Source organism: Colius striatus, chromosome 2, assembly GCF_028858725.1.
Source record: "Colius striatus isolate bColStr4 chromosome 2, bColStr4.1.hap1, whole genome shotgun sequence".
In the NCBI taxonomy this organism is placed as follows: Eukaryota; Metazoa; Chordata; class Aves; order Coliiformes; family Coliidae; genus Colius; species Colius striatus.
The window spans coordinates 36,122,977-36,144,214 of NC_084760.1; the positions used below are offsets into that span (position 1 = coordinate 36,122,977).

General features: G+C 43.3%; 2 protein-coding genes across 2 annotated transcripts; both read right to left on the bottom strand.

Moving 5' to 3' along the window:
- Positions 1–510: 510 nt before the first annotated feature.
- Positions 511–5,226, bottom strand: RDH14 (retinol dehydrogenase 14). Its single transcript, XM_061989587.1, has 3 exons — positions 5,040–5,226; positions 3,006–3,652; positions 511–2,199 (listed from the first exon to the last, which is right to left on the bottom strand). The coding sequence occupies exons 1-3, from the start codon at positions 5,224–5,226 to the stop codon at positions 1,582–1,584; spliced, it is 1,452 nt and encodes a 483-aa protein (XP_061845571.1). The 3' UTR covers positions 511–1,581.
- Positions 5,227–8,478: 3,252 nt separating this feature from the next.
- NT5C1B (5'-nucleotidase, cytosolic IB) lies at positions 8,479–15,828 on the bottom strand. The gene is made up of 6 exons (XM_061989939.1): positions 15,501–15,828; positions 15,254–15,421; positions 11,841–11,970; positions 11,220–11,342; positions 10,377–10,561; positions 8,479–9,374 (listed from the first exon to the last, which is right to left on the bottom strand). The coding sequence occupies exons 1-6, from the start codon at positions 15,621–15,623 to the stop codon at positions 9,036–9,038; spliced, it is 1,068 nt and encodes a 355-aa protein (XP_061845923.1). The 5' UTR covers positions 15,624–15,828; the 3' UTR covers positions 8,479–9,035.
- Between the last annotated feature and the right edge of the window lie 5,410 nt (positions 15,829–21,238).

Genomic DNA, 21,238 nt, shown 5'->3' on the forward strand with positions numbered 1-21,238 from the left:
TGTTGCTAGATACCATAGAAAAAAAAAGATGTCCCCAACCTTCTGAAACCCACCATTCAGATATTTGTAAATATTAATGAGATCCCCCCTCAGTCTCATCTAGACTAAACAGCCCCAGTTCCCTGGAGGTTGTGATTTTCTGGATTGCCATTTTCTGCCCTAAGTCACTTGCAAAGAGCACAATTTTGCAGGTGAAGGGTAAAGCTAGATCAGCTGCAAAAGGTAAAATAGGACCAAACAATCAGAGAAAAAAAAAATCAAAAAATCTGGTTGATTGCCACTTCAAATCCAGAATATGTATTTATAAGCAGGTAATAAGGACCTACCAAATACAGAATTACTGACACTCATTCCCTTGAGTAGATGATTCTAAATCATTCTTCCATATTTAATCCACATAGCTTAACTGCCACAAAGTTTTATTACAGTACAGAAAAACTGGAAGACATAAGCGTCACTATGAACCCATTACCTAAATGAATTAAAAAAGAATAAATCAGTACAGCTTCATGTAATACCCCTGCATTTATTTCGAGCCCATTATATTTCTGCCAACCCTACAAGTCAGGCTCCCTAAACCAAAACAGGTGAATCTTCTGATTTGAAACAAGGGTGTTGTCAAGAGATGATTTCTGATAGATTTTCCACAATGAAAGAATGAATGCCAAGTATTTTAAATTGTTACAGATTTTATTAAAGAATATTCAGTAAGCTATATTAGACAGACTCATCTAATCTTGTTACTGAGTTAAAGTGCCATCAGTCAAGACAAACACACTGAAAAGCTTATTCTCTTCGGTGTAACCTGTGTGAGGGTTTGTGAACTCTGTATGTGCACAATTCTTGACATGCAAATCCTATCAAGATTGTAAAATATCTGTCGACTATATTTCTAATGAAACCCAAGGTATCTGCAAATCAATAGCAAGTTCAGCACACATGAAAATAAAAATACAGCCTGCACAACCAAGTGCATGTATTCACCAAATAGCAGCGACATCACTCAAAAAGGTTGACTTTGTGCTTCACAGCTAAACTAGGTATGGCTCAGTTTTGTTCACCAAACCATGGGGCTGATAAGAAGTCTCTGAACAGCACTCACAGGCCTCAGTGATTATAGTGTAAGACACTGCTAAAATGGTTTATTCCATTTTTCATTGTGATGGCTCAAAAAATACAACAATCCCATTATTATTAAGAACTATTTCCAAAATATTTTCCAGAAGTGTTTTACCATCAGTACCCTGCACCTCCCAGCCCAACTATAAGTAGTGGAACATGATAAATATGCATATATATTGCAAAACACAGTTTTAATTCTTATTTGTAAAACATAAGTTTACAAGTAGACTTAACATTCACACCCTCAAACTCTATTTCGGACTTTTTTTGAATGCCTGTGGCTATTAAAGAATATTGTCCTTTATTTCAAAACAGAGTCCCAGCATAAACCAGTCCTCTATTCAATACTTATTGAGCAAAGTAATCTGTATTTCCACGGCATTTAAAGTGAGAATTACACTGCTGCAAACATGTGTTGCATAGTTATCTGCATTCTGTTTTGCAGATATCCCATGGCACTTATTTCAATAAGCCAACCATCACTTCACTGATATCCCACAACTTTCTTGCAACGACATCATCCATGGCTTTGGGCAGGAGTTCCTCCTCTTTGCAGTCCCCAAAATATTTTCCTGACACACCTTCGACATCAGGAGATGAGGCTAAATAAATAGAAGTCTGGGCTCCTTCCAGAGGTGTTTTGAAGAAAGCCCACGACACCAAGTTGAAAAGGGGTTTTGCTAGCAAAGGAATATTCACATGTCTGCCTAGATTTGTTCTTACAATCCCAGGATGAAGCGAGTTGACAGTGACTCCTGTCCCCTCTAACCGACGGGCCAGCTCCCTTGCAAATAAGATGTTTGCCAGTTTGCTCCGGCTGTAAGAAAAACTTTTATTGTAACTTATTTCACTGTTCAAGTCTTCAAAGTTGATCTCTCCGTATTTGTAAAGCTTTGAGGATACTACCACAATCCTGCTCGGAGCCGAATTTTTGAGGAGGCCCAGTAGAAGGTTAGTGAGCAAGAAGTGACCCAAGTGGTTTACGCCGAATTGCATCTCAAAACCATCTTCTGTCTTCATGTATGGACACTGGAATATCCCTGCATTATTTATCAGAACATCCAGCCTTGGCTCCTCCTTTAAATAAGAAAGAAAAAAATCCAATTAGATGCCTTTTGTAGGAATGGTAAACATCTCCAGTGGTGCCTCCCTTTGCTCTCTAGTGTCTAATAACACTGTTGAACTCATCCACTGGCATTTCTGTCAGACAAATCAACTGTATGTCCCTATTCTTCTTAAAATCGGGTTTTCAGGAAATCTGTAGAAACACTACCTATTTGAAAATCTTTATCTGCTAAACTCTGACTGCACCAGGCAAGGGAGTTAAAATGTATAGGGGTGACAGCCTGAGGAGATGGCAGAAGAAAGCCTGGAGCTGTATGCAGTGGACTCGAGAGAACTTTTATTTCTGTGGAAACAAGGCTCAGCAGTGACACCAATGTACACCGACAATAGCAGACTAACGTAGAGTTAATTAAGAGAGAAGTGAAGACAAATCCCCTACCACGGAGAAACAAGTGCTTCTTTTACAGAAAAGGATGAGAATAATTTGAACTCTAATGGATCAAACTAGTAGGCACTTTATGCTTCCAGGTGCTAATTCATCGCCGACGTACCTACAACCCTGCTGGCAAACCCTGCGGTGACCTCAGTAACATGCCCCATCCCCAAGCCGGACCGCCGGCAGGAAGAACAAGCCCTCTAGACAGGGAACTCCGAGGACATCCTGTTGCCACCCCGCTCACGCCTTCCGTGCCCTGTCCCGGGGAACCCGTAGCCTTGGCAGCAGGCTGATGCTTCTCCGGCCCGGCGGGAGCTGGCGGGCCCGCTGGGCCCCGGCGGGCCGAGCCCCACATTGCGCCGCGCCGCTGCCCCGGCCGTACCTGGAGGACGCGGTGGCAGAAAGCGCGGACGGAGCGGAGCGAGGCCAGGTCCAGCTCGCGGACCACCAGCTCGCCGCCGCCCTCGGCCTCCTCCGGCTCGCCCAGCTCGGCCCGGATCTCGCGGGCCGCCCGCTCGGCTCGCGCCCGGTCGCGGCAGCCCATGATGACGCGGGCGCGCATCCGCAGCAGCTCCGTCGCCGCCGCCCGGCCCAGCCCGCTGTTGGCGCCCGTGATGATCACCGTCTTGCCCCGCATTGAGGCCCCGGCCCCGGCGGCCCGGACGGCGCGCCGCAGCCAGCGCCAGGCTGCCAGGAGCAGCGTCCCGCCCAGCGCCAGCGCCGTCACGGCGGCCATCCCGCCGGGCCGAGCGGCGCTCCGCCCGCAGCGCAGCGCACACCCCACCTCACCGCCCCGCGGCCGGCCGGCGCCGCGGCGCGTTGCCATTGGCCGGGCGCACCGCTGGGCATTGTGGGGAGTGTAGTTCCCCGCCGCCCCCTGGGAGGCGCCTGGAGGGTTCGCGGGCGGGTCAGTGCGGCCGCCGGTAACGCGGTAGCCTGACGGGCCCTGGCGCGGCTCCAAGGGCACCCACGGCAAGCCGCGGGTCCCGGCCGGCCTGTCCTCGCCAAGGAGCCTGCTGCCGACCCTCGCTCAAAAGTAAAACTCTGTAGGATGTCTGTGTTGCACTGACAGCAATGCCTGTGCTGGGCATTAAACGTACCCAGGGCTGCCGCTGCAGTGTGCTGCTCTCGGTAGGGCTACCAAGATGATCAGGGGACTGGAACGTCGTTGTTATGGGGAAAGGCTGGGAGACCTGGGACTGTTCAGCCTGGAGGAAACCAACAGGGAATCTGTAACCACCTAAAGAGTGGATGTCAGAAAGATCTTGATGCTGGTTTTTTTCTTTGTTGTCTCCAGTGACAGGACAAGGGGTAATGGACATACGGAAAAACTTGTTTACTGTAAGGGTAAGGGAGCCCTGACACTGGTTGCCCAGGGAGGGTATGGAGTCTCCTCTGGAGGTTTCCAAACCTGCCTGAACACGTTCCTCTGTGACCTGATTGAGGGGAACCTACTTTAGCAGCGACTTAGACTGGGTGATCTCTAGAGGTCCCTTCTAACCCCTACCATTCTGTGATTCTATGATTCTATGAAGGTAACTGGTACAGAATGGCTTCTTGAACCCCCAAATGCCCAAGCTGTTTCTTGGTTTTCGTCCCATGCTGACTCTTGAATGGTAGATAGGGATGTCTGCAAAACACTCTGCTGGCCCAGGCCAAAATGCAGCCAGGACTGTTCTAATAAGTTCAGAATTAGAAGACAATGCTAACAATTTAATGACATAGATGATTGAGTTGTAGGGCCTAGTAATGTTTCCCGGGAGCATTTAGTTTACTGGTTGAGATTTTACCAAAATATTTTATTCATATTTATCCATCTCACAGAGAAGAGTCTGTCACAGGGAAAATGGATATTAAGGGCACTTACAGTCTTCAGTTCCTGAAGCATTTTCAGAGACGGGCAACAAAGTTGGTGAAGGATCTGGAGCACAAATCTTGTATGAGGAGCACCTGAGGGAACTGGGATTGTTTAATCTGCAGAAAAGGAGGCTGAGGGGAGATATAACCATTCTCCACAACAATCTGAAAGGAGGTTGTAGCGAAGTAGAGGTCAGTCTCTTCTCCCAGGTCAAGAGGAAATGGCTTCAAGTTGTGTATGAGGAGGTTTAGATTGGAGATTAGGAAGATTAAGAAGAACTTCTTCACTGAGATTGTTGTTAGCTACTGGCACAGGCTGCCCAGGAAGGTGGTGGAGTGACTTTCTGTGGAGATGTTTAAAAGTCATGTAGATGAAGTTCTGAAAGACATGGTTTAGTGATGGTCTTGGCAATGTGAGGTTAGTGGTTGGAGCTGATGATCTTAAAGGTCTTTTCCAACCAAAACTATTCCATGTTTCTAATCTTATGGCATATTAAATGCTTCTGCAAAAGCATAAAGTTCAATTCTATATGCCTTGGGTCTACAGCTTGAGACACACAGGTTGATGAAGTGGAACCAGGGAAGGCTCCCAGCATGGGGATACAGCACATCTGGTCTTCTGTTGCAACAGCAGCCAGTGACAGAGTTTTGCTTAAGGCAGAGGGCTGGTCAGGACTCTCCCGCAGCTCATGAGCTCCTGCTAGGCAATCTAAGCAGCCATCATGTTCAGGAGAGCTAGCATGCATGTGCAGTTTTCCATGTAGACTGGCTGTTGTGCTGATTAAATGTTCTGGGAAAGTTTAGGGTACAAGTAAACCAAGAGAGTATGTCAGAGTGGCATGCTAATCCTTCCTCCCATGCTGCCTTCAAGACTAGAATTCTTTTTTAGGTATTTCCACAGGTTCTGTGGCACTGGATCAAGTTAGATTGAGCATAGCAGAGGTGTTAGTACATGGCCAAGCATGTCTTGGTAACCTACCTGCATGTTGCAAGCAGAAGTGATGGGTGTGGGATGGTGGGGGAACGTTACAAATGTCATTATGGTGGTGTCTTCGCTGGTAACTTCTCTGGAGTCTAAACATACCAGTGAGCTGACAGTCAGATCTGCTGAATGCTTGCTTCTAGGACCAACTTCAGATGAGTAATATTAGCTATTTCAGGTAGCCAGATTTAGTGGAATTCAGGACATAGACAGTCTGTCCCATACCAGTCTGGTAGAAGAAGCCCTCTGATTCCTAGGCCCTTAGGACCACAGTCCAGGAACACAGGAGGACACATATTGGAACACATGCTATGATGACCATCTCCAAATCTTAATCTGAACTACTTTGTTTCCTCCAGATGGCTGTTTCACTATGGTGGACGTGCTAGCCAGGAAACTGAAAGGGTATCTTGGAGGTGCAGAAGAAGTGAGGAGCATGGGTTTACCATGTCTTGGTAACTGGTGAGAGTTATCCAACAAGTCACCTTAAGGATCTTATTTCCAATATTTTTGTCCATAGGGACTGGTAGCAGTAGGAGACATTCCCATTTGTCTTATGTGGACTCTTCCCTCTTCTGTGGTGCACAGACCTCGAAGCTCAGAGAACCTGGACTGGCTTTGCCTAACAAGGCTGTGTTTCAGCACAGAATTTGATCTGTGATATCATTAATCCCCTTCCAGGTTTTGGGTGGGATGTCAGTTTCTTTTTCATGAGTCTGTCTTCCAGTGTTATAAACAAGGTGATAGAGAAGACAGCTCAGAACCGTAGGACTTTTCTCTGTTCCCCCTATAGAAAAATATTTTCTGTTGCTTTAACTGTGACTGGCTTAGGGTTGTGAGGTGCTAGGGCATAAATTCATGGTATCCTCACAAGCATGAGAAGCAAGGGAGTTGGTTTAATTGGTTTGTTTTGTGGAGTAAAATGCTATTAAGAGACAATTCTGGTCTATTTTCACAAAGATAGAAACCCCTTTCTCTCAGCTCCCATCCCATTTCAGAGAATTTTCTTGAAAGTTATTATTTTGGTCCATCGGAGCAGAAACCAATAATTATAATGTGCAGAGACTATTTGGAACACCGAGTCTCCCCAAACATCCAAGTTAGTCTGGAAGGGCACTTGCATGAACAAATGAGGCTCCACTCAAAGTGCTGCCAGATGGACATGCAGAGAAGCAGCTGTCAAACATGGGACAGTTTCCTCACAATTAATAGGCAATGTATAATCTGAACAAACACCTAAGGGCTCTCACCTGACTTAGAAGAAGTGATTGTGGACCTTAACGTCAACTTCTGGACTTTGATGTTGATCTGAATTCTATGACTAAGAGACACATTATGTAAATTTAGCATGTATTTTTTAAATTTCTCTTCACATATGCCTCAGTGCTGCTGTCAAGAATGACACCACAAGAGGTAGTCCTCTGTTGCTGTATAAAGATCAAAAAACATGTAGGAACTGAAAGCCCCTAACGATAGCCTGGCCAGTAGGTTTAATTTTTGCTGTAGGTAGCTGCTTGATTGGAAATAAAGGTAAACATAATAGACCAGATGATTCAGTGTACAGTTTATTTACATGCTTACCCTGTCAGGAATGAGACATTCACCTTTGGAGTCCCAGAGGGACCAAGGACCCCACTAACCTTTTCCAGTGTCAAACCTGAATTGCTCTGTTCAATGAGAGTCAAACACCAGCAAGCTTTGCATTGCGTATATCCTTTATGCTTTTTTCCACCCAGCATCTACTTCTCTATCAAAAATGGCTGAGCCACGTTCTGCTTTGACAAGACAGGAACAGCATCCCTGAAATTTGCAGCAATGCTTTTATGGTGAAGGTACACACACACACTTCATAATCAACAGCCAAGGAGTATTTTTGGATTCTTTTCTGATTCTGAGCTCTCACATAAAAACATCTGCTAATAACATTTTTTGTAATCTCCATTTGGCGAGGTAACTCTATCCCACCCTGGCAGACAATGATCAGGCCTCAGTTATTCACGTCTTCCTCACCTCCTGGCTGGTCTGGGAAATGTGATACACTTTGGGCACAAAGCCTTTAGCACTTACAGGTTTCCAAGCACGCCAGAAATCTGCAGTGCATCCCATCAACAGCACATGCTGGTGTGAACACATAAAAACCTTTCTAGTAGTCTCTACTCAAGTTTCATGCAGGATCAAGGCTTTTGCCTTTGTTTTCAAAGAATTTTGTGGCTTGGACCTGAACATTTAAAAGATTGCCTATGTTTCTGGGAGGGAAAGCTTTTTGCAGTAACAGGACAGTTTATCTGGACAGAAGAGATCAAACTTTCTCTGAGGCTAACATAAGGTTCTGGAGTGAATTCCCCCAGGAACTACAGATCATCAGAAGTCTTCACCATCTTCTACTCCCACTGCAACACACATTCTTTTGGTTTTGTCTCTTCTGGTATAAATACACAGCAACAATACAAATAGAACAGGACACTTGTTTCACTAGGGAGAGAAAGAGAACAAACACCACCTAACAGATGTTACTTGTGTCATTTGGAAGGCACTTAGCATATATCAATGACACTGACATATGAGAACTTAGCACAAAAGACACAGAGTAGACCTATGGTGTAAGTTTGAATGCATGTTTCAACACGGACTTGTCCCCTGGAAACCCATCTGAGGTTGCCAGGCTGAGTTAATGCAGATCAAAGAACAGCTGCAAATCCTAAATTAATTTAGTTAAGAAACAAGTCGTTCCATCAATAGCATTATTTCAAGGTAGATTCTCTGCTGTTACAGAGGTGTACACTCTAAAGCTTCAGCCTTTTTCCCAGTCTTGCAGCAACTCTGATTTCTACCCAGCTCTGTGAAATCTGTTGGGACTTAAGTGTCTTTGTGATATCTAGCTCTCTCCCAAATTTGTCTGAAAGTGGTCACTTCTGCTTCTAAGTATCTGGAGGAGCCAAGAGACACAGTGACACCAATTACACAAACTCTGCATATGAAAATGATGGTAAAACCTCCATATAAAAAATTTACACTGTTCTGTAAAGCCAGCTTTATTAGAACAGGAAAACAACGTAGGACAAAAAAAGAGTTTATGTAAACACAAGATCAAATAAACTAACATTTCACTGGAAGCTGAAACTTTGTGATAAAAGGCCTACTGAACACATATTTAACAGGCAAACCAGCAACAGGTAAACACTTAACATGTAAACTGTGCTTTTGGGAAATTCAGAGCGACTAGCATTGCATTGCAACATGATTTTTGTTACAGATAACCCATCAAGAGTTTTTCAGAGAAAATACAACCGTTCTCTCTCTCAAATCATGTCTCAAGCTATAAAAACAGTACAAATCTTTTCCTAATATAAAAGACACAGTGTTAGATCCAAATGGGTAAGAACCCTAAACTGCTTGAGAATACTATTCAAATAACTGTATTAAAAACTTACCTATATTAAAGTATTTCCTTTAAAGGCTGCTCTAGACAGAAGTTAGACCTTTAAACGTAGGGCTTACAATATACAAATGTAGAGGTTTGGTATATTAGAGGCTGGCTGAATCAAGAACCGTAGAGTTAACAGTGGCATCCAGTCATGCAGATTTGTGGTACTTTTGACCAATGCCGTAGGGGACGTGGGCAGCTATGGTGCCTAATTTCTGTGCTCCTTCAATGTGAAACATCTGGTCATCAAAGAAGATGTGAGGGCGGATTTTCACCAGGATGGGTCCTTTAGGAGCGCCCGCTAGGAAAAGTGCCTCATCAATCTCCAGACCCCAGCTACGAAGAGTCTTCAGTACTCTCGCTCCAGAGCTTGCCGCACTTCTGGCTGTGACCAGGAAGGTCCTTATGGGACAATTTAACCGTTCATTTTTTGCATAGAACTTCTTCTGGAGTTTCCCTAAGTCTTCCAGAAAACCTTTCAAAGGACCCTGAGTACAAAATACCAGAAGCATATTTAGTACTTGTCCACACCTCCCAAAATCATTCTTTTGCTTTTTCCAGATTGCCAGTTGCATACAATATTCCTTCCCCAGTGCTATGCTACTCAGCAAATTCTCTCAGTAACGTGGCCAAATGGGCTTGCACACTCACTAGGAACTCATAAATTGGAAAAAGATTAAAACCATAATCTTACATGGTATGATCAGAAGGAAAGTGATTCTCACTAAGGCGTGCAAGATCTCTTACAATATAACGTTATAGCTCTCGTTTTTAAGAAATCATTTTTTATCTTGAAGCACGAGCTGATGTTTTTTTCCTTTTTGGTTGCAAAAAACCAGTAAGAGACCTAATCACGTACACAACAGTGAATTCCTTCCAGATCAGGGACAATTTTAGAAATACACTCCAATTAGAAATACACTAAGATTAGAACAAGTAAATGATAGTTTGGGTGACATTGCAGTATATTGCACTGTCCAGTACTTGCATAAATCAAGCTCTAATTTCTGACAACAGAATTAACAGTAACAATTTCCAACAATATTTTTAACAATATAATTGGTGTTTTAGTTTAAGCTAGTGGTAAAATATTTGTGTTTTTTAGACAAATGGCATAGTTCTGCTTGGGAGTAAGTATAGCTATTACCCTGTTTCAATAATCAGAACATCCCAGTGTTTGAAATTAACATCACCTACAGAATCTGATTAAAATAATAATCAAAGAAATCAGTAGTAGCCTTTCCTTTTTTTAATGATACCATTTAAGTCACTGTCTCAGCGCAATTCTCTTAGTGAAGAGATTTGGTGAAAGGACTGCAATGGTGGGTTCATGTCAAATATGCATTTTAAAGATTATGCTCGAAAAAGAAAATGAATAGGTCAATCAGCTTCCACAAAGAAGAAAACATACACACCGGGGAAACAAGAAATGCAGCAGAAATGAACATTAACAGATGTTTCCAAAACTCACTGAGTCGAGAGATACAAACCTGTGCAAGAGGCTTATTTTCATTCAGCTGTTCGTGTTCAAAAAACCTATCTAACCCTTGCTCTTTGACAATCTGTTCTGACTCATCAGAAAAGAGAACCGCATCCCCATCGAATGCCACCCTCAGCTGCGTGTCCGAATAAGCAACATCTTTGTTGGCTGTGAACATCGTAGCTGATGCGATGCCTGCAAACGGATCAGAGAACCTCAGTTAGCATGTCCTACAAAGACATTCATTAAACTGTCAGCAGTTAAGTTCCAACAACTTATGTGTGATGACCTTTCTACATGGCAAGCAGAAGCGGTCACTAAAGCTGATTTGTAATGGCTGTTCTGTAACACATATGTGTGGAAGCTGTCCCACTGACATAACTTAGACATGCTCCCTTCTACTTCCATATAAAAACATATAAAACTGGTCCCCAAGGTGTGCTGTACAGAAGATAAAACAGGAAATTCCAAGGAGACCATCGAATCAAACTATTTGCTGTTTGGTAACTATTTAAAAACCATAGAAGTTGGAAAGAGATGATTCAAACAGGACTTGAATAAAGGTGAGTAGGTGTGTCTGGGAGTTCACTTCTTGTGGCTTGGGTGAAGACAGTGTGACAAAGGTAGAAGCTGATGAAAGTTATCATCAGCAGGCTCAAGGGTCAGAGAGAAACAATACAGAGAAAAAACTTGATTTGATTAGATAAAGTAAAAATAAGTGCTAAGTTTGCACCATCCAAAGTTGTGGCTTTCTGCATTTTATGAAGCAACACCACTTTCTGTGAAAGACACACAAGACATTCAGTTTTTAACAAGCTGAACAGAGAGATAAGAAACAAAAGTCAATTCAAACCTGCTTCTATAGCTTCTTGCACTTTTTCAGAGTCTGCTGAGAGGTACAAGTTGGTGAGATAAGCAGTCAGGTAACCAATAGGGCTTTTTCCTCCAGTCATGCAGAAGCGTTCAATTGTTAAGCCTAAAGCAAGAACAGCACAAGGTGTGACTCTGCATTGACATCACAAAGCTGTAAAAAGAACCCATAAAAAGGTACACTAGTCTACAAAGATGAAAAATATGTTCACCATAATTTCAACAAGTTAGACAAACTGACTACAATGTTTGATCAGTCCTTCCTCCTTAAGAATGAAAAAAACAAATATCCCTCTAAGACAGCAGATTAACTGCTGTGAAGATAAATGTATAGTGGGCACAAGTATCAAACAATCAGAAGTTTAAGGACTTACCAGAAATTAAGATTCACATTTGGCAAGTTAAATCTAGGCCTTTGGACCAAATTCTGTTTAACATTACCTCTCACTAATGCTGACACTGCAAAATAAGTGTCATCCTCTGAGGAATGGGTGTCAGTATCAAAGAAGCTGCTTTTACCAAGGTAAGAAGAGGAAAAATAAAACTAATTAATTTTATTATGTAACAGCAGACAGTTCTATAAGGCAGTATTTATTATATTTACCGTAGTGATTGATGCTGTTTATGAGTCTCACTCCCACCTGGGCATGATTATTAGTCATCAGGACAATATCAAATCGTTCTTCATCATCAGGGTACAGCTCAAGCAGCCGGGCATTGACATGCTGCAGTGCCTGCAGGTTCAAAACAAGGAAGCCAATAAATAGAATCACAGAGGGACCTCTAGAGATCATCCAGTCCAGCTCCCTGCTAAAGTGGGTCCACCTAGATCAGGTCACACAGGAACATGTCTAGCCTAGTTTGAAAACCCCCAGAGAAGGAGACTCCACATCCTCCCTGGGCAGCCTGTGCCAGGGCTCCCTCTCCCTCAGTAAAGAAGTTTTTCCTTCTATTTAAGTGACACACATCTTTTAAATACTTATAAGTATTAATGAGATCCCTCCTCAGTCTTCTCCAGGCTGAACAGTCCCAGGTCCCTCAGTCCTTCCTCATATGAAAGATAAGACAAGTGCAATGTGCCTCATTTCTTAATCTCTGTGGTTTTAGTGACAGGAAATACAGATAGTTTAAGCTGAACTTGGTTTACTCCTTTACGCTTTGCTGCTCCCAGCAACCATTTGACTGGGTTCTTCTGAAAGGAACCACTTAAGTTTCTTTTGATGAGTTATAGAATTGGAAATCATTTTTCTTGGGGCAACATAATTGTCCAGAACAAATCAATGCATTGCTTAACATTATCACGATCCCTGTGGACTTGGACTTTCTTGTCCACTTGAAAATTTTTCTTTGGAAATCCTGAGTGTAAAGGAATTCATATATGCAACTACTTGTTTTGCATGCACAAGTATGAATTTGGGCCACATACTCACACAAAGATTTACTGACCCAGTTCAGGTGGTCAGGTGTTGAAAAGTGTCCTTAAGTAACAAGTACAAAATCATATCCTGACTACCCTGGTGATTTCTAATTGCAGTACTAAATGGGACAGACTTTGATTCATTTTAGTTCTCTTTAAAGATAATAAACATGCTAATATCCACAGTTTGGCATTCTTATTTGTTTGACCTTTCATTTGCTCATCTCTCTCTGTATCCATCTGTTCTCTCAACTTATTTGGAATCTTATCCCTTTGGAGTAGGTCTTGCTTTTGCTCTAGATTTATACAGAGATCTCTGCTTTGGGATCTTGGCCTTTGAATGGAATACCTTGGGGTTATGGCAATAAAGCCAACAATGCATGATCAGATGAGTGCAAGATGGGTTGCTTTTCATTAAGATGCTTGAAAAAGTCAAGCCAGCTGTTAAGAATTGAAATATAGATTTCACAATTAAATTCTGGGAATCTCATGTCATGTAAGACTCTGCTTACAGTCAGAGAAAACTCTGAAAGCCTTGTATAAGGCCTAGAAAAAAATCTTAGTATACAGTCATGACTCATTTTGACTGCTAATATTCTACTACACTGGTAATTTCTTAAAGTATTAGAGAATAAGGGGAATTGAAGGAGGGGATGCTATTTTTTTTCTGGTGCCCAAACACTTTGCAGCCCAAGGAGATCCTGGCCCACAATCAAGATTCTTAAGTGCTACAAGCACAATACAGAATACTTTTAAGTTGGTATCTCAATAAAGGAATCCAAACAAAAAAAAATCTTACTTCTTTTTGCGTTCTCTGTCTCCAAGTAGAAAGTATCACCCAACAAACCCCTACTTCTCTAGCCTGATGATTCCTCTGACTGTGCAATCTATTTTAAAAAATATAAAGAATTCAAATGCAAATAGTCTTACTAAAAGGGAACAGATGCATTTAGCCGGCGCATAGCTAACAACTGGCATTTTCAAAGTGTAAAGAGTTAAACAATCAAATCTAGCTGATATCCAAGTGAACTTGGCACTAGACTCTAACATCTCTTTTGAAAAATGATTGTGCTATGTTTTATCTACTACAGATACAAAAAGAGGCAGTAAATTCACTAGTCAGCCTAGCCTGCCTGGTATAGAAAGTGAATGATTTTATGGCCACGCTTTTATGTTTAAAAACACCTTTATAATGTCGATGCTAATAATGCTATTAATAGCTACCTATCTGTTACATTTACAACAGCATGGCTATCGACATAAGTAATTTTTCCACTCTGTATTTCCAAAAAGTGACCAATGCAGAAAATGTTTTAAATTCCTGAGATTAAAACTGAAGAAGTGAACACATACTTTTCAAACCTGATGTGTTCAGACACAACTCTGCTATCAGCAAGCATGGCTGCTAATTATGATTTCATAAATTTTCTAAAACTGCTGTGGTAGAGCTTGTCAAACAATTCTCAATAGGCACCAAATTAACTCTGTAGATGGCTTTTTTTTTTTTCAGGTCAGTCCTACTTCTATTCTCTCTACTAACACCTATGTTGCTCCAACCCATAGATATTTTTCCGGTTTTCTTTTAAAAAATATATAAAAATTAATTTGCCTTCCATGCTGGAGGTTGTTTACCCTGGTTGTTTCTCTTATCTTGTGCAATGAAAGCAAAACATTCCATTTCACCTCTACTTGATTCCTGATTCAACTTGGGGGTCTGTTTCTTTTGCAGATCCTCAAGAACAATTTTCAGGGTGACAATGAAATCAAGGAAAAATTAAATCTGGCCAAAAAAAGGGGGGGAAAAAAGATGACATTCTGTACAAAGTAATTTGAATAATATTGAATCAACACTGTCTTTAATCATCGTAGCCCTATTATGTGAGACATAAAAATGGAATGAGGAACTATGAAATATTTTTGGTTGGCTTTTTTTTTTTTTGAGGAAGAGGTTGCAACAAACTTTGGGTGCCTACTTTAACTGAAAATGGTCTTAAAAAGAAAGGTGCTTGGTATGCCACTCATCCAGAAGGAAATGAAGGTTGGTCTTTACCCACAGCTCATCTGTGAATCTGAGATACAAACTGTGATGTTGAGGGTAACACGACGGTGATGGGAGCAGTACGTGATCTCCCGCAGGCGTTCAGGATTAATGGTGGCAGTGGGGAGAGGAGGGGAGGGAAAGGGAGAGGAAGGGGAGGGGGAAAGGAGGGGAGAAGGTGAGGAGAATAGAGGAGAGGGAGAGGAAGGGGAAAGGTGAGGTGAATAGGAGAAAGGGAGAGGAAGAGGAAGGGAGGGAGAGAAGGAGTAGGGCAAAGGGAAAGGAAGAGGAGAGAGAAAGGAGCAGGACGAGGAGAGGAAGAGGAGGAGTAGGGGAAATGGATAGGAGGAGGAGGAGAAGCCGCATGGCTGATGCGTCTCAGCGCAATGAGCAGGTGCTGCCGAGGGAAACTCACTGTTGCGGGATCAGGTTCCCAAAACGCTTCCCCGGGGCAGGATTATCTCCGCCCAAGGAAGCTTCAGGCTCCTGCTTTTCCCGAAACTTGGCCTCGCAGCATCCTCCGCGCCCCACCGCGCCAATCCACCCCGGCTCGCCCAGGTACCTTGACGAAGTAGAAAGCCGGCCCGGGTTTGAGGGTGATGTCCTCGTTGTCCTGCTGGTACTTCACGTACTTCTCCACTCCTTGCTCTTCGTAGATCCGCCGTTCCTCCACCAGGTCGAAGAGGGCTCGAGAGGAGACAGCGACGGTGATGGCGTGCTGAGGCTTGGGCTGCGGAGCGAGTGAAGAGAGGGTAGCGCCAGTCCGCAGCCCCCGGCCCGCAGTCCCCGACCCCCCATCCCTCTCTCACCGGCCGCGGCCTCTTGGAAACAACGTTGTCGTACAAAGCCCAGTCCTGCTCGTCCTGCTCGTCCTGCAGCCGGGCCGCCGCCGCCTCCCCGGGCTCGCCCACCTCCGGGCCGGAGGCGCTCATGGTGCGTGGCACGGCTGGGCGCGAGGCTGCAGAGCGGCGAGCGGGCGCGGCCGGACCCGCCGCGGGTGACTGGGAAGCCGTGGCATCGGCTGCCGCCCCGCCCCGCCCCGCTCGGGCACGGGGAAGTCACCCGGGTCGCGGCTTTCTCTTTCGCTCTGCAGAGACCGGGGCCGCCCTGCCGGGCCCGGCCCGGCCCGGCTTTCTCCTCCCCCGGCCTGGTCCGGAGCACCGCCCGTAGCGTTCCCACGTCAGTGACCGAGGGCCATCAGGGTTACAACATCTGTCTGTGATCGTGGCGCGGCCCGTGGGGTGGGCAGCGCCCGGAGCCGCAGCCCTTAGAACCATGGAATCATTTCGGTTGGAAAAGACCTTTAAAATCATCAGGTCCAACCACTAACCTCACACTGCCAAACCCACCACTAAACCATGTCGCTTCCTGCACCCTGGTTGGCGCGTGCGGCAGAGCTGCGGCATCCACTTCCCAACACCACTGTGACACCCACCACTGCTCTCCATAGTGCTTCCAGCAGTGGTGCACACAGCCTATAATGCTGCTGGGCAGCACCCTCCAGCACCGATTTTAGCTTCAATGTTAGATATTTTTATTCAGATGCAGTGACTTAATTGATTCACTTATAAACACTTTCCAGGAGATGTCTTGCCAAATACAGTAATGGCTCTAGAAATTGAGAGGGGGCTTGATGTGGCCTGGGGGTCCTTTGTAACACAGAAAGGCTGAAAGTACCTTTTAGAAGCAGTGATTTGGGCAGTGGCGTTGAGGGCGTATGCAGCACACTCAGTCAACTATTACTATTACTCTGGTGTATGGTTCAAGTGGTTCTAAATCCCCAAACCCCACACAGGGCTATGGGCTACTCGCCTAATACGTGCCTCTCTGAAGTACTCCTTGCTGCCTTTGCAGGTATGGTTATCTGAACCACAGCAAAAGTCTGGTTGATTTGTTTGTTTGTTCTGGTTATTTTTTAATGTGGCTTCCCAGTGAAAGGAGGCTTATGTGATTATACCATCTGTCTGGCATTCCCCAGTGATGTCCAGTTACAACACATTTGACAGAAGGATAAAGATCTCAAAGAGTCTGAAATTCCTAAAATGATTAATGAGAGTCAACAGCAGCAAATGATTTGTTGTCCTGCTGAGGAAAGGACTGTAGTGCAAATGCAGCACATTTATCTGCTTGTTTTAGCAAACAAATACTCCCTGGCTGATCTACCATCTACAAATTTCATAGAATCATAGAATCATAGAATGGTAGGGGTTGGAAGGCACCTTTAGAGATCATCTAGTCCAACTTCCCTGCAGAAGCAGGGTCACCTAGATCAGGTCGCATAGGAACATGTCCAGGTGGGTCTTGACGACCTCCAAGGAATGAGACTCCACAACACCTCTGGGCAGCCTGTGCCACTGCTCCCTCATCCTCACAGTGAAATAGGTTTTTCTTATGTTTCAGTGGAACTTTTTGTGTTCCAGCTTCATCCCATTAGCCCTTGTCCTGTTACTATCTACTATAGAAAAGAGAGATGTCCCAACCTCCTGACACTCACCCTTTAGACATTTATAAATGTTAATAAGATCACCCCTTAATCTCCTCTTCTCCAGACTAAACAGCCCCAGTTCCCGCAGTCTTTCCTCGTATGAAAGATGTTCTATACCCTTGATCATCTTGGTGGCCCTGCACTGGACTCTCTCCAGCACTTCGCTGTCCCTCTTGAGCTGAGGAGCCAAGAACTGGACACAGGACTCCAGATGAGGCCTCACCAGGGCAGAGTAGAGGGGGAGAAGAACCTCCCTTGACCTGCTGGCCACACTCTTCTTGATGCATCCCAGGATGCCATTGGCCTTCTTGGCCACGAGGGCACATTGCTGGCTCATGTTTAGCTTATTATCAATCAGGACTCCCAGGTCTCTCTCTGCAGAGCTGCTCTTCAGCAGTTCGACTCCCAGCCTGTACTGGTGCAGGGGGTTGTTCCTTCCCAGATGCAGGACTCTGCACTTGTCCTTGTTGAACCTCATGAGGTTCCTCTCTGCCCAACTCTCAAGCCAGTCAAGATCCCGCTGAACAGCAGCACAGCCTTCTGGGGAATTTGCCACACCATTTGCAACGTGTCCTGTTGCCCAGCTAACTAAGGAGGGATTTGGAAGCAATGAAGTGGTGGAAACTGGAAGGTTAGGGTAAGTGGGAAATGAGAGTTAACCATACTGGGGAAGGGAAACTGGAAATATGAAGTAAAATGATAGGTACTGTGAGTAGTATATTAGGAAGATTAGGAACATATGTGAAAAGAGGAGTTAGGATCACTGTAGGTGTCTGTTGTCATGTGAAGATGTAAAAATCATACCATAAATATGAACAAACTTGATTTTAGGGGCTCTACTACTGATAGACATGCTTCTTTTCCTTGAATTTTCATCCTGATTATTTCACTGTAGTGTCTGTACTCAGAGCCTTAGTGTGACATGCTACTGAAAACACTTGCTTCTCTTCCAGCACTCAGGTCAAGCATATCCCTGCTTTTTAACCCTCTTCTCTGTATGCAGCCGCAAACCCATTACCAGGCTGAGCAGCCAGAATTGGGAGAGCCTGGGAAAAGAGTTCAAGCCATAGAGGGCTCCTGGTGCCAGTCAGCACCACTGTCCTGCTCAGATTTCAGCATTGGTCTTAGCAGGCGATCTCTTAAGTAGAGACCATCACTATCAGGAACCAATTCTCTGGTGATTACAAAACTCAACTGTCATCTCTGTGTGAGCCTGTGGCAATAGAGTTGCCAGAGCCATCCATGCCCAGGTTAAATGCTTGTCATGCTCCACCACCCTGCATCTACTCAGGAGCAAAATCAGAGCTTCTCAAGAGTGGTCTTTATTTCTGTTTCCCTCCTGCATCTGCCTAAGAGTCATCACTCAAGCAATGAACACTCCTTTTACCCTTTGCAAGACACCTGAAAACTTAAAAGATATTAACTTGGTACTGGGCCTGAGCAGTGCTGTTGAATTGCTGCTGCTGAAAGCAATGCTATGCTAACATAAATATTTTGCCAGACCCACATGATATGCCTACATAGCACTCAGCCGTGTGAACATATGCACAGAACTGAGCTGTCTCTGTTCTGGTATTGGTTGCTTGCTGCTGACATATTCTCCATTTCCTGTTTTGGTGGAGATTATGTACTAATGTGAAAGCCTTCCAGCTTCAACACCTTAGAAATGAAGTCTTGACTTTCCAAATGCAGAGTGTAGCAGCCTTATCTATATCTAAAAAATGTAGTAATGCCCATGAGGTTCCAGGAAAGAGCTATGTCTTGTTTTTACTAAATCTGTCGGGGAGCCTGAGAAATAGGAATGGATCCAAAATTGAATGACTTTGTGGTTTCTGAGCTAAGCTGGAAAGGAACAGAATTTTCTGTTATTGCACGTTAATTTGCAGGGCATTTGCATTTAAACAAACAAGAATATGTGTTACTACCTTCATGTATTCTTTTTTTTCAAAGTAAGTGTAGAGCAAAAGTCATGTACTTACTCTGAAGTCTGAGTAGTGAAATGAAAATACAATTTCCTTGCCTGAGCTGCCAACATTTTTCCTATGTTAAGAACAAACACCAAATAAGACTGATATCCTCTTGTTCAAGAAGGAGCTCAAAGTGCATTACTAATGAAAAAAAGGGATTTTTTTTTCCTCTTTTGATACCTACTTCTATCTGGAAAGATGTGAACTATTTCAAAGTACTTAAAACATTGAGATCAGAAGTAGGGAGAAGACTTTCAATAGAAGGACTTCTTCTCTCTTTAGATTTATAGATTCTAAATCCTAAATAGATATTAAGCATGGTTATATCACAAATGTGTAGATGCCAGGGCCTAACTCCCAGAGTGGTGTCAGGGTCACTCCAGAGTGGGCTTACACTGACTATACTTCCAATATGCATTGTGATTTTTCATGTTGAGATCCCAAGATCTGTAACATAAGTATAGTGGAAGGAGCACTAATACTTAATAAGGAAGGAATCTGAGAAGGGCTTTGATCTAGTCCAACCTGCTGTATTAAAATGTGTGGCAACACTGTCACATTACATCTGACCAGACAGATAAATACTTTGGAAGACCTTCCTGCTGTAAGTAATATAAATACTTCTAATACAATCCTAGAATTCAAGACATTTGAAAGATTCACGATTCTTTAAAACTGTTAACAAACAATTTTGTCTATATTTCCTATAAATCATCAATATGGATCTTGGGCAGCCTGTATTCCTGTCTCCTGTTCATCAAACTTAGCTTAACATGTGCAGAAATAGCAAAAAAAAAAAGCAGTTGGCATGTGCCAAGGATATGCATGATTAAGCTGCATCATGACTTGAAGGCATATGTATTTACACTGAAGAAATCTTTTCATTGCATTTCACTTTCCTTTTTAATCTCATAATTCGTTCTCACTCATCCAAAAGTCATTCAGGTTGTTTTGGTCCCTCCTCAGTACTAATTTCCATTCTCTCTCGTCTTCCTTCTCCTTCCTTCAGGGTTTGTGCAGGGAAAGACGAATGCAAAAGCCTGTGGCATCACATTGTAATCTTGTATCTTTTCCTGACTCTGCTTTGCTGCTGGTCTTTATTAGTATGTTCATTTGCCACAGCCACATAAATTACCTAGCGATATATATCTTATGTTCTTCTAGGGTGATCTATTAGATTTCCATCACTATACACGTGACTCATTCCAGTGTTTATGTGACAGGTTAGGTGGCAAATGAGACTGAATCCAGCACAAGTACAGATGATTGCCACAGAGGAGGCATAAAGTTCACTGACCTGTGATCTCTTTTCCCTAAGCAATTCTGTTTAATTATTGCAATGGAAGTTTCACTTCTATTATTGAAGTTTTATATTCCTTAATTTTGTTGGGATGAAACCAGCAGCTAAATTGTGTCCTTAGCTTTTTTTGAGATTTTCTCTCTCTAGAGGGCATTGTATAATTTTTCATAGGAAAATACCATCTACAACATATCTTTGAAGAACTGAAGTGTCTTCCTAAATCTCTGATCAAAGCAACAAATTATTAGATTACTTTACTCCAAGAAGGGCTCATCACATAATGGCTAGGTTTCAAAATAAATCAAGAATTCTGAAGTTCAGATAAAATAATATTTTTACCTAGATGTTAACTAAAAAGGTAGAAAAGCAGTGCCTTAGCTACAATGCTGAATATGCCTGCCCCATCTAGAGTAGTTTGTCATAGGGAGAATTAAGAAGCATTGAGTGACTTACAATAGAGTCCAGGTTCAGGAAGTCGTGGCTTGTTTCACCCAGAATATGGGATAAGACAAGTAAGAATAAAGTCTTGTTGAAAGTCAGTGGTCAGAAAAAGCTCAACAATAAGGCACATATGCTATCACAAAATAATTATATTGGTGTTTTTTAAGTTAGAAAGGAATCAGTAATAAGGTTGTAACTTATGTATTAAAAAAAAATAAACCCAGCAGGAGGTTGGGACATCCCTTTTTTCGATTGTAGCTAGCAACAGGACAAGGGGTAATGGAACGCAAAAAGTTCCTCTTAAATATAAGAAAAAAATATTTTACTGTGAGAGTAACAGAGCCCTGGAACAGG

Excerpts from the sequence above, each read along its gene's own strand:
- RDH14 (XM_061989587.1), bottom strand. The coding sequence starts at position 5,226 with ATGCATGCTAGCTCTCCTGAACATGATGGCTGCTTAGATTGCCTAGCA. Across the intron at positions 3,653-5,039 it reads TGGTTCCACTTCATCAACCT|CGAGGGTCGGCAGCAGGCTC; the intron begins GTGTGTCTCAAG and ends TTTACTTTTGAG. Across the intron at positions 2,200-3,005 it reads TCTGCCACCGCGTCCTCCAG|GAGGAGCCAAGGCTGGATGT; the intron begins GTACGGCCGGGG and ends TCTTATTTAAAG.
- NT5C1B (XM_061989939.1), bottom strand. The coding sequence starts at position 15,623 with ATGAGCGCCTCCGGCCCGGAGGTGGGCGAGCCCGGGGAGGCGGCGGCG. Across the intron at positions 15,422-15,500 it reads TTTCCAAGAGGCCGCGGCCG|CCCAAGCCTCAGCACGCCAT; the intron begins GTGAGAGAGGGA and ends CTCGCTCCGCAG. Across the intron at positions 11,343-11,840 it reads AAACAGCATCAATCACTACG|GCTTAACAATTGAACGCTTC; the intron begins GTAAATATAATA and ends TTCTTGCTTTAG.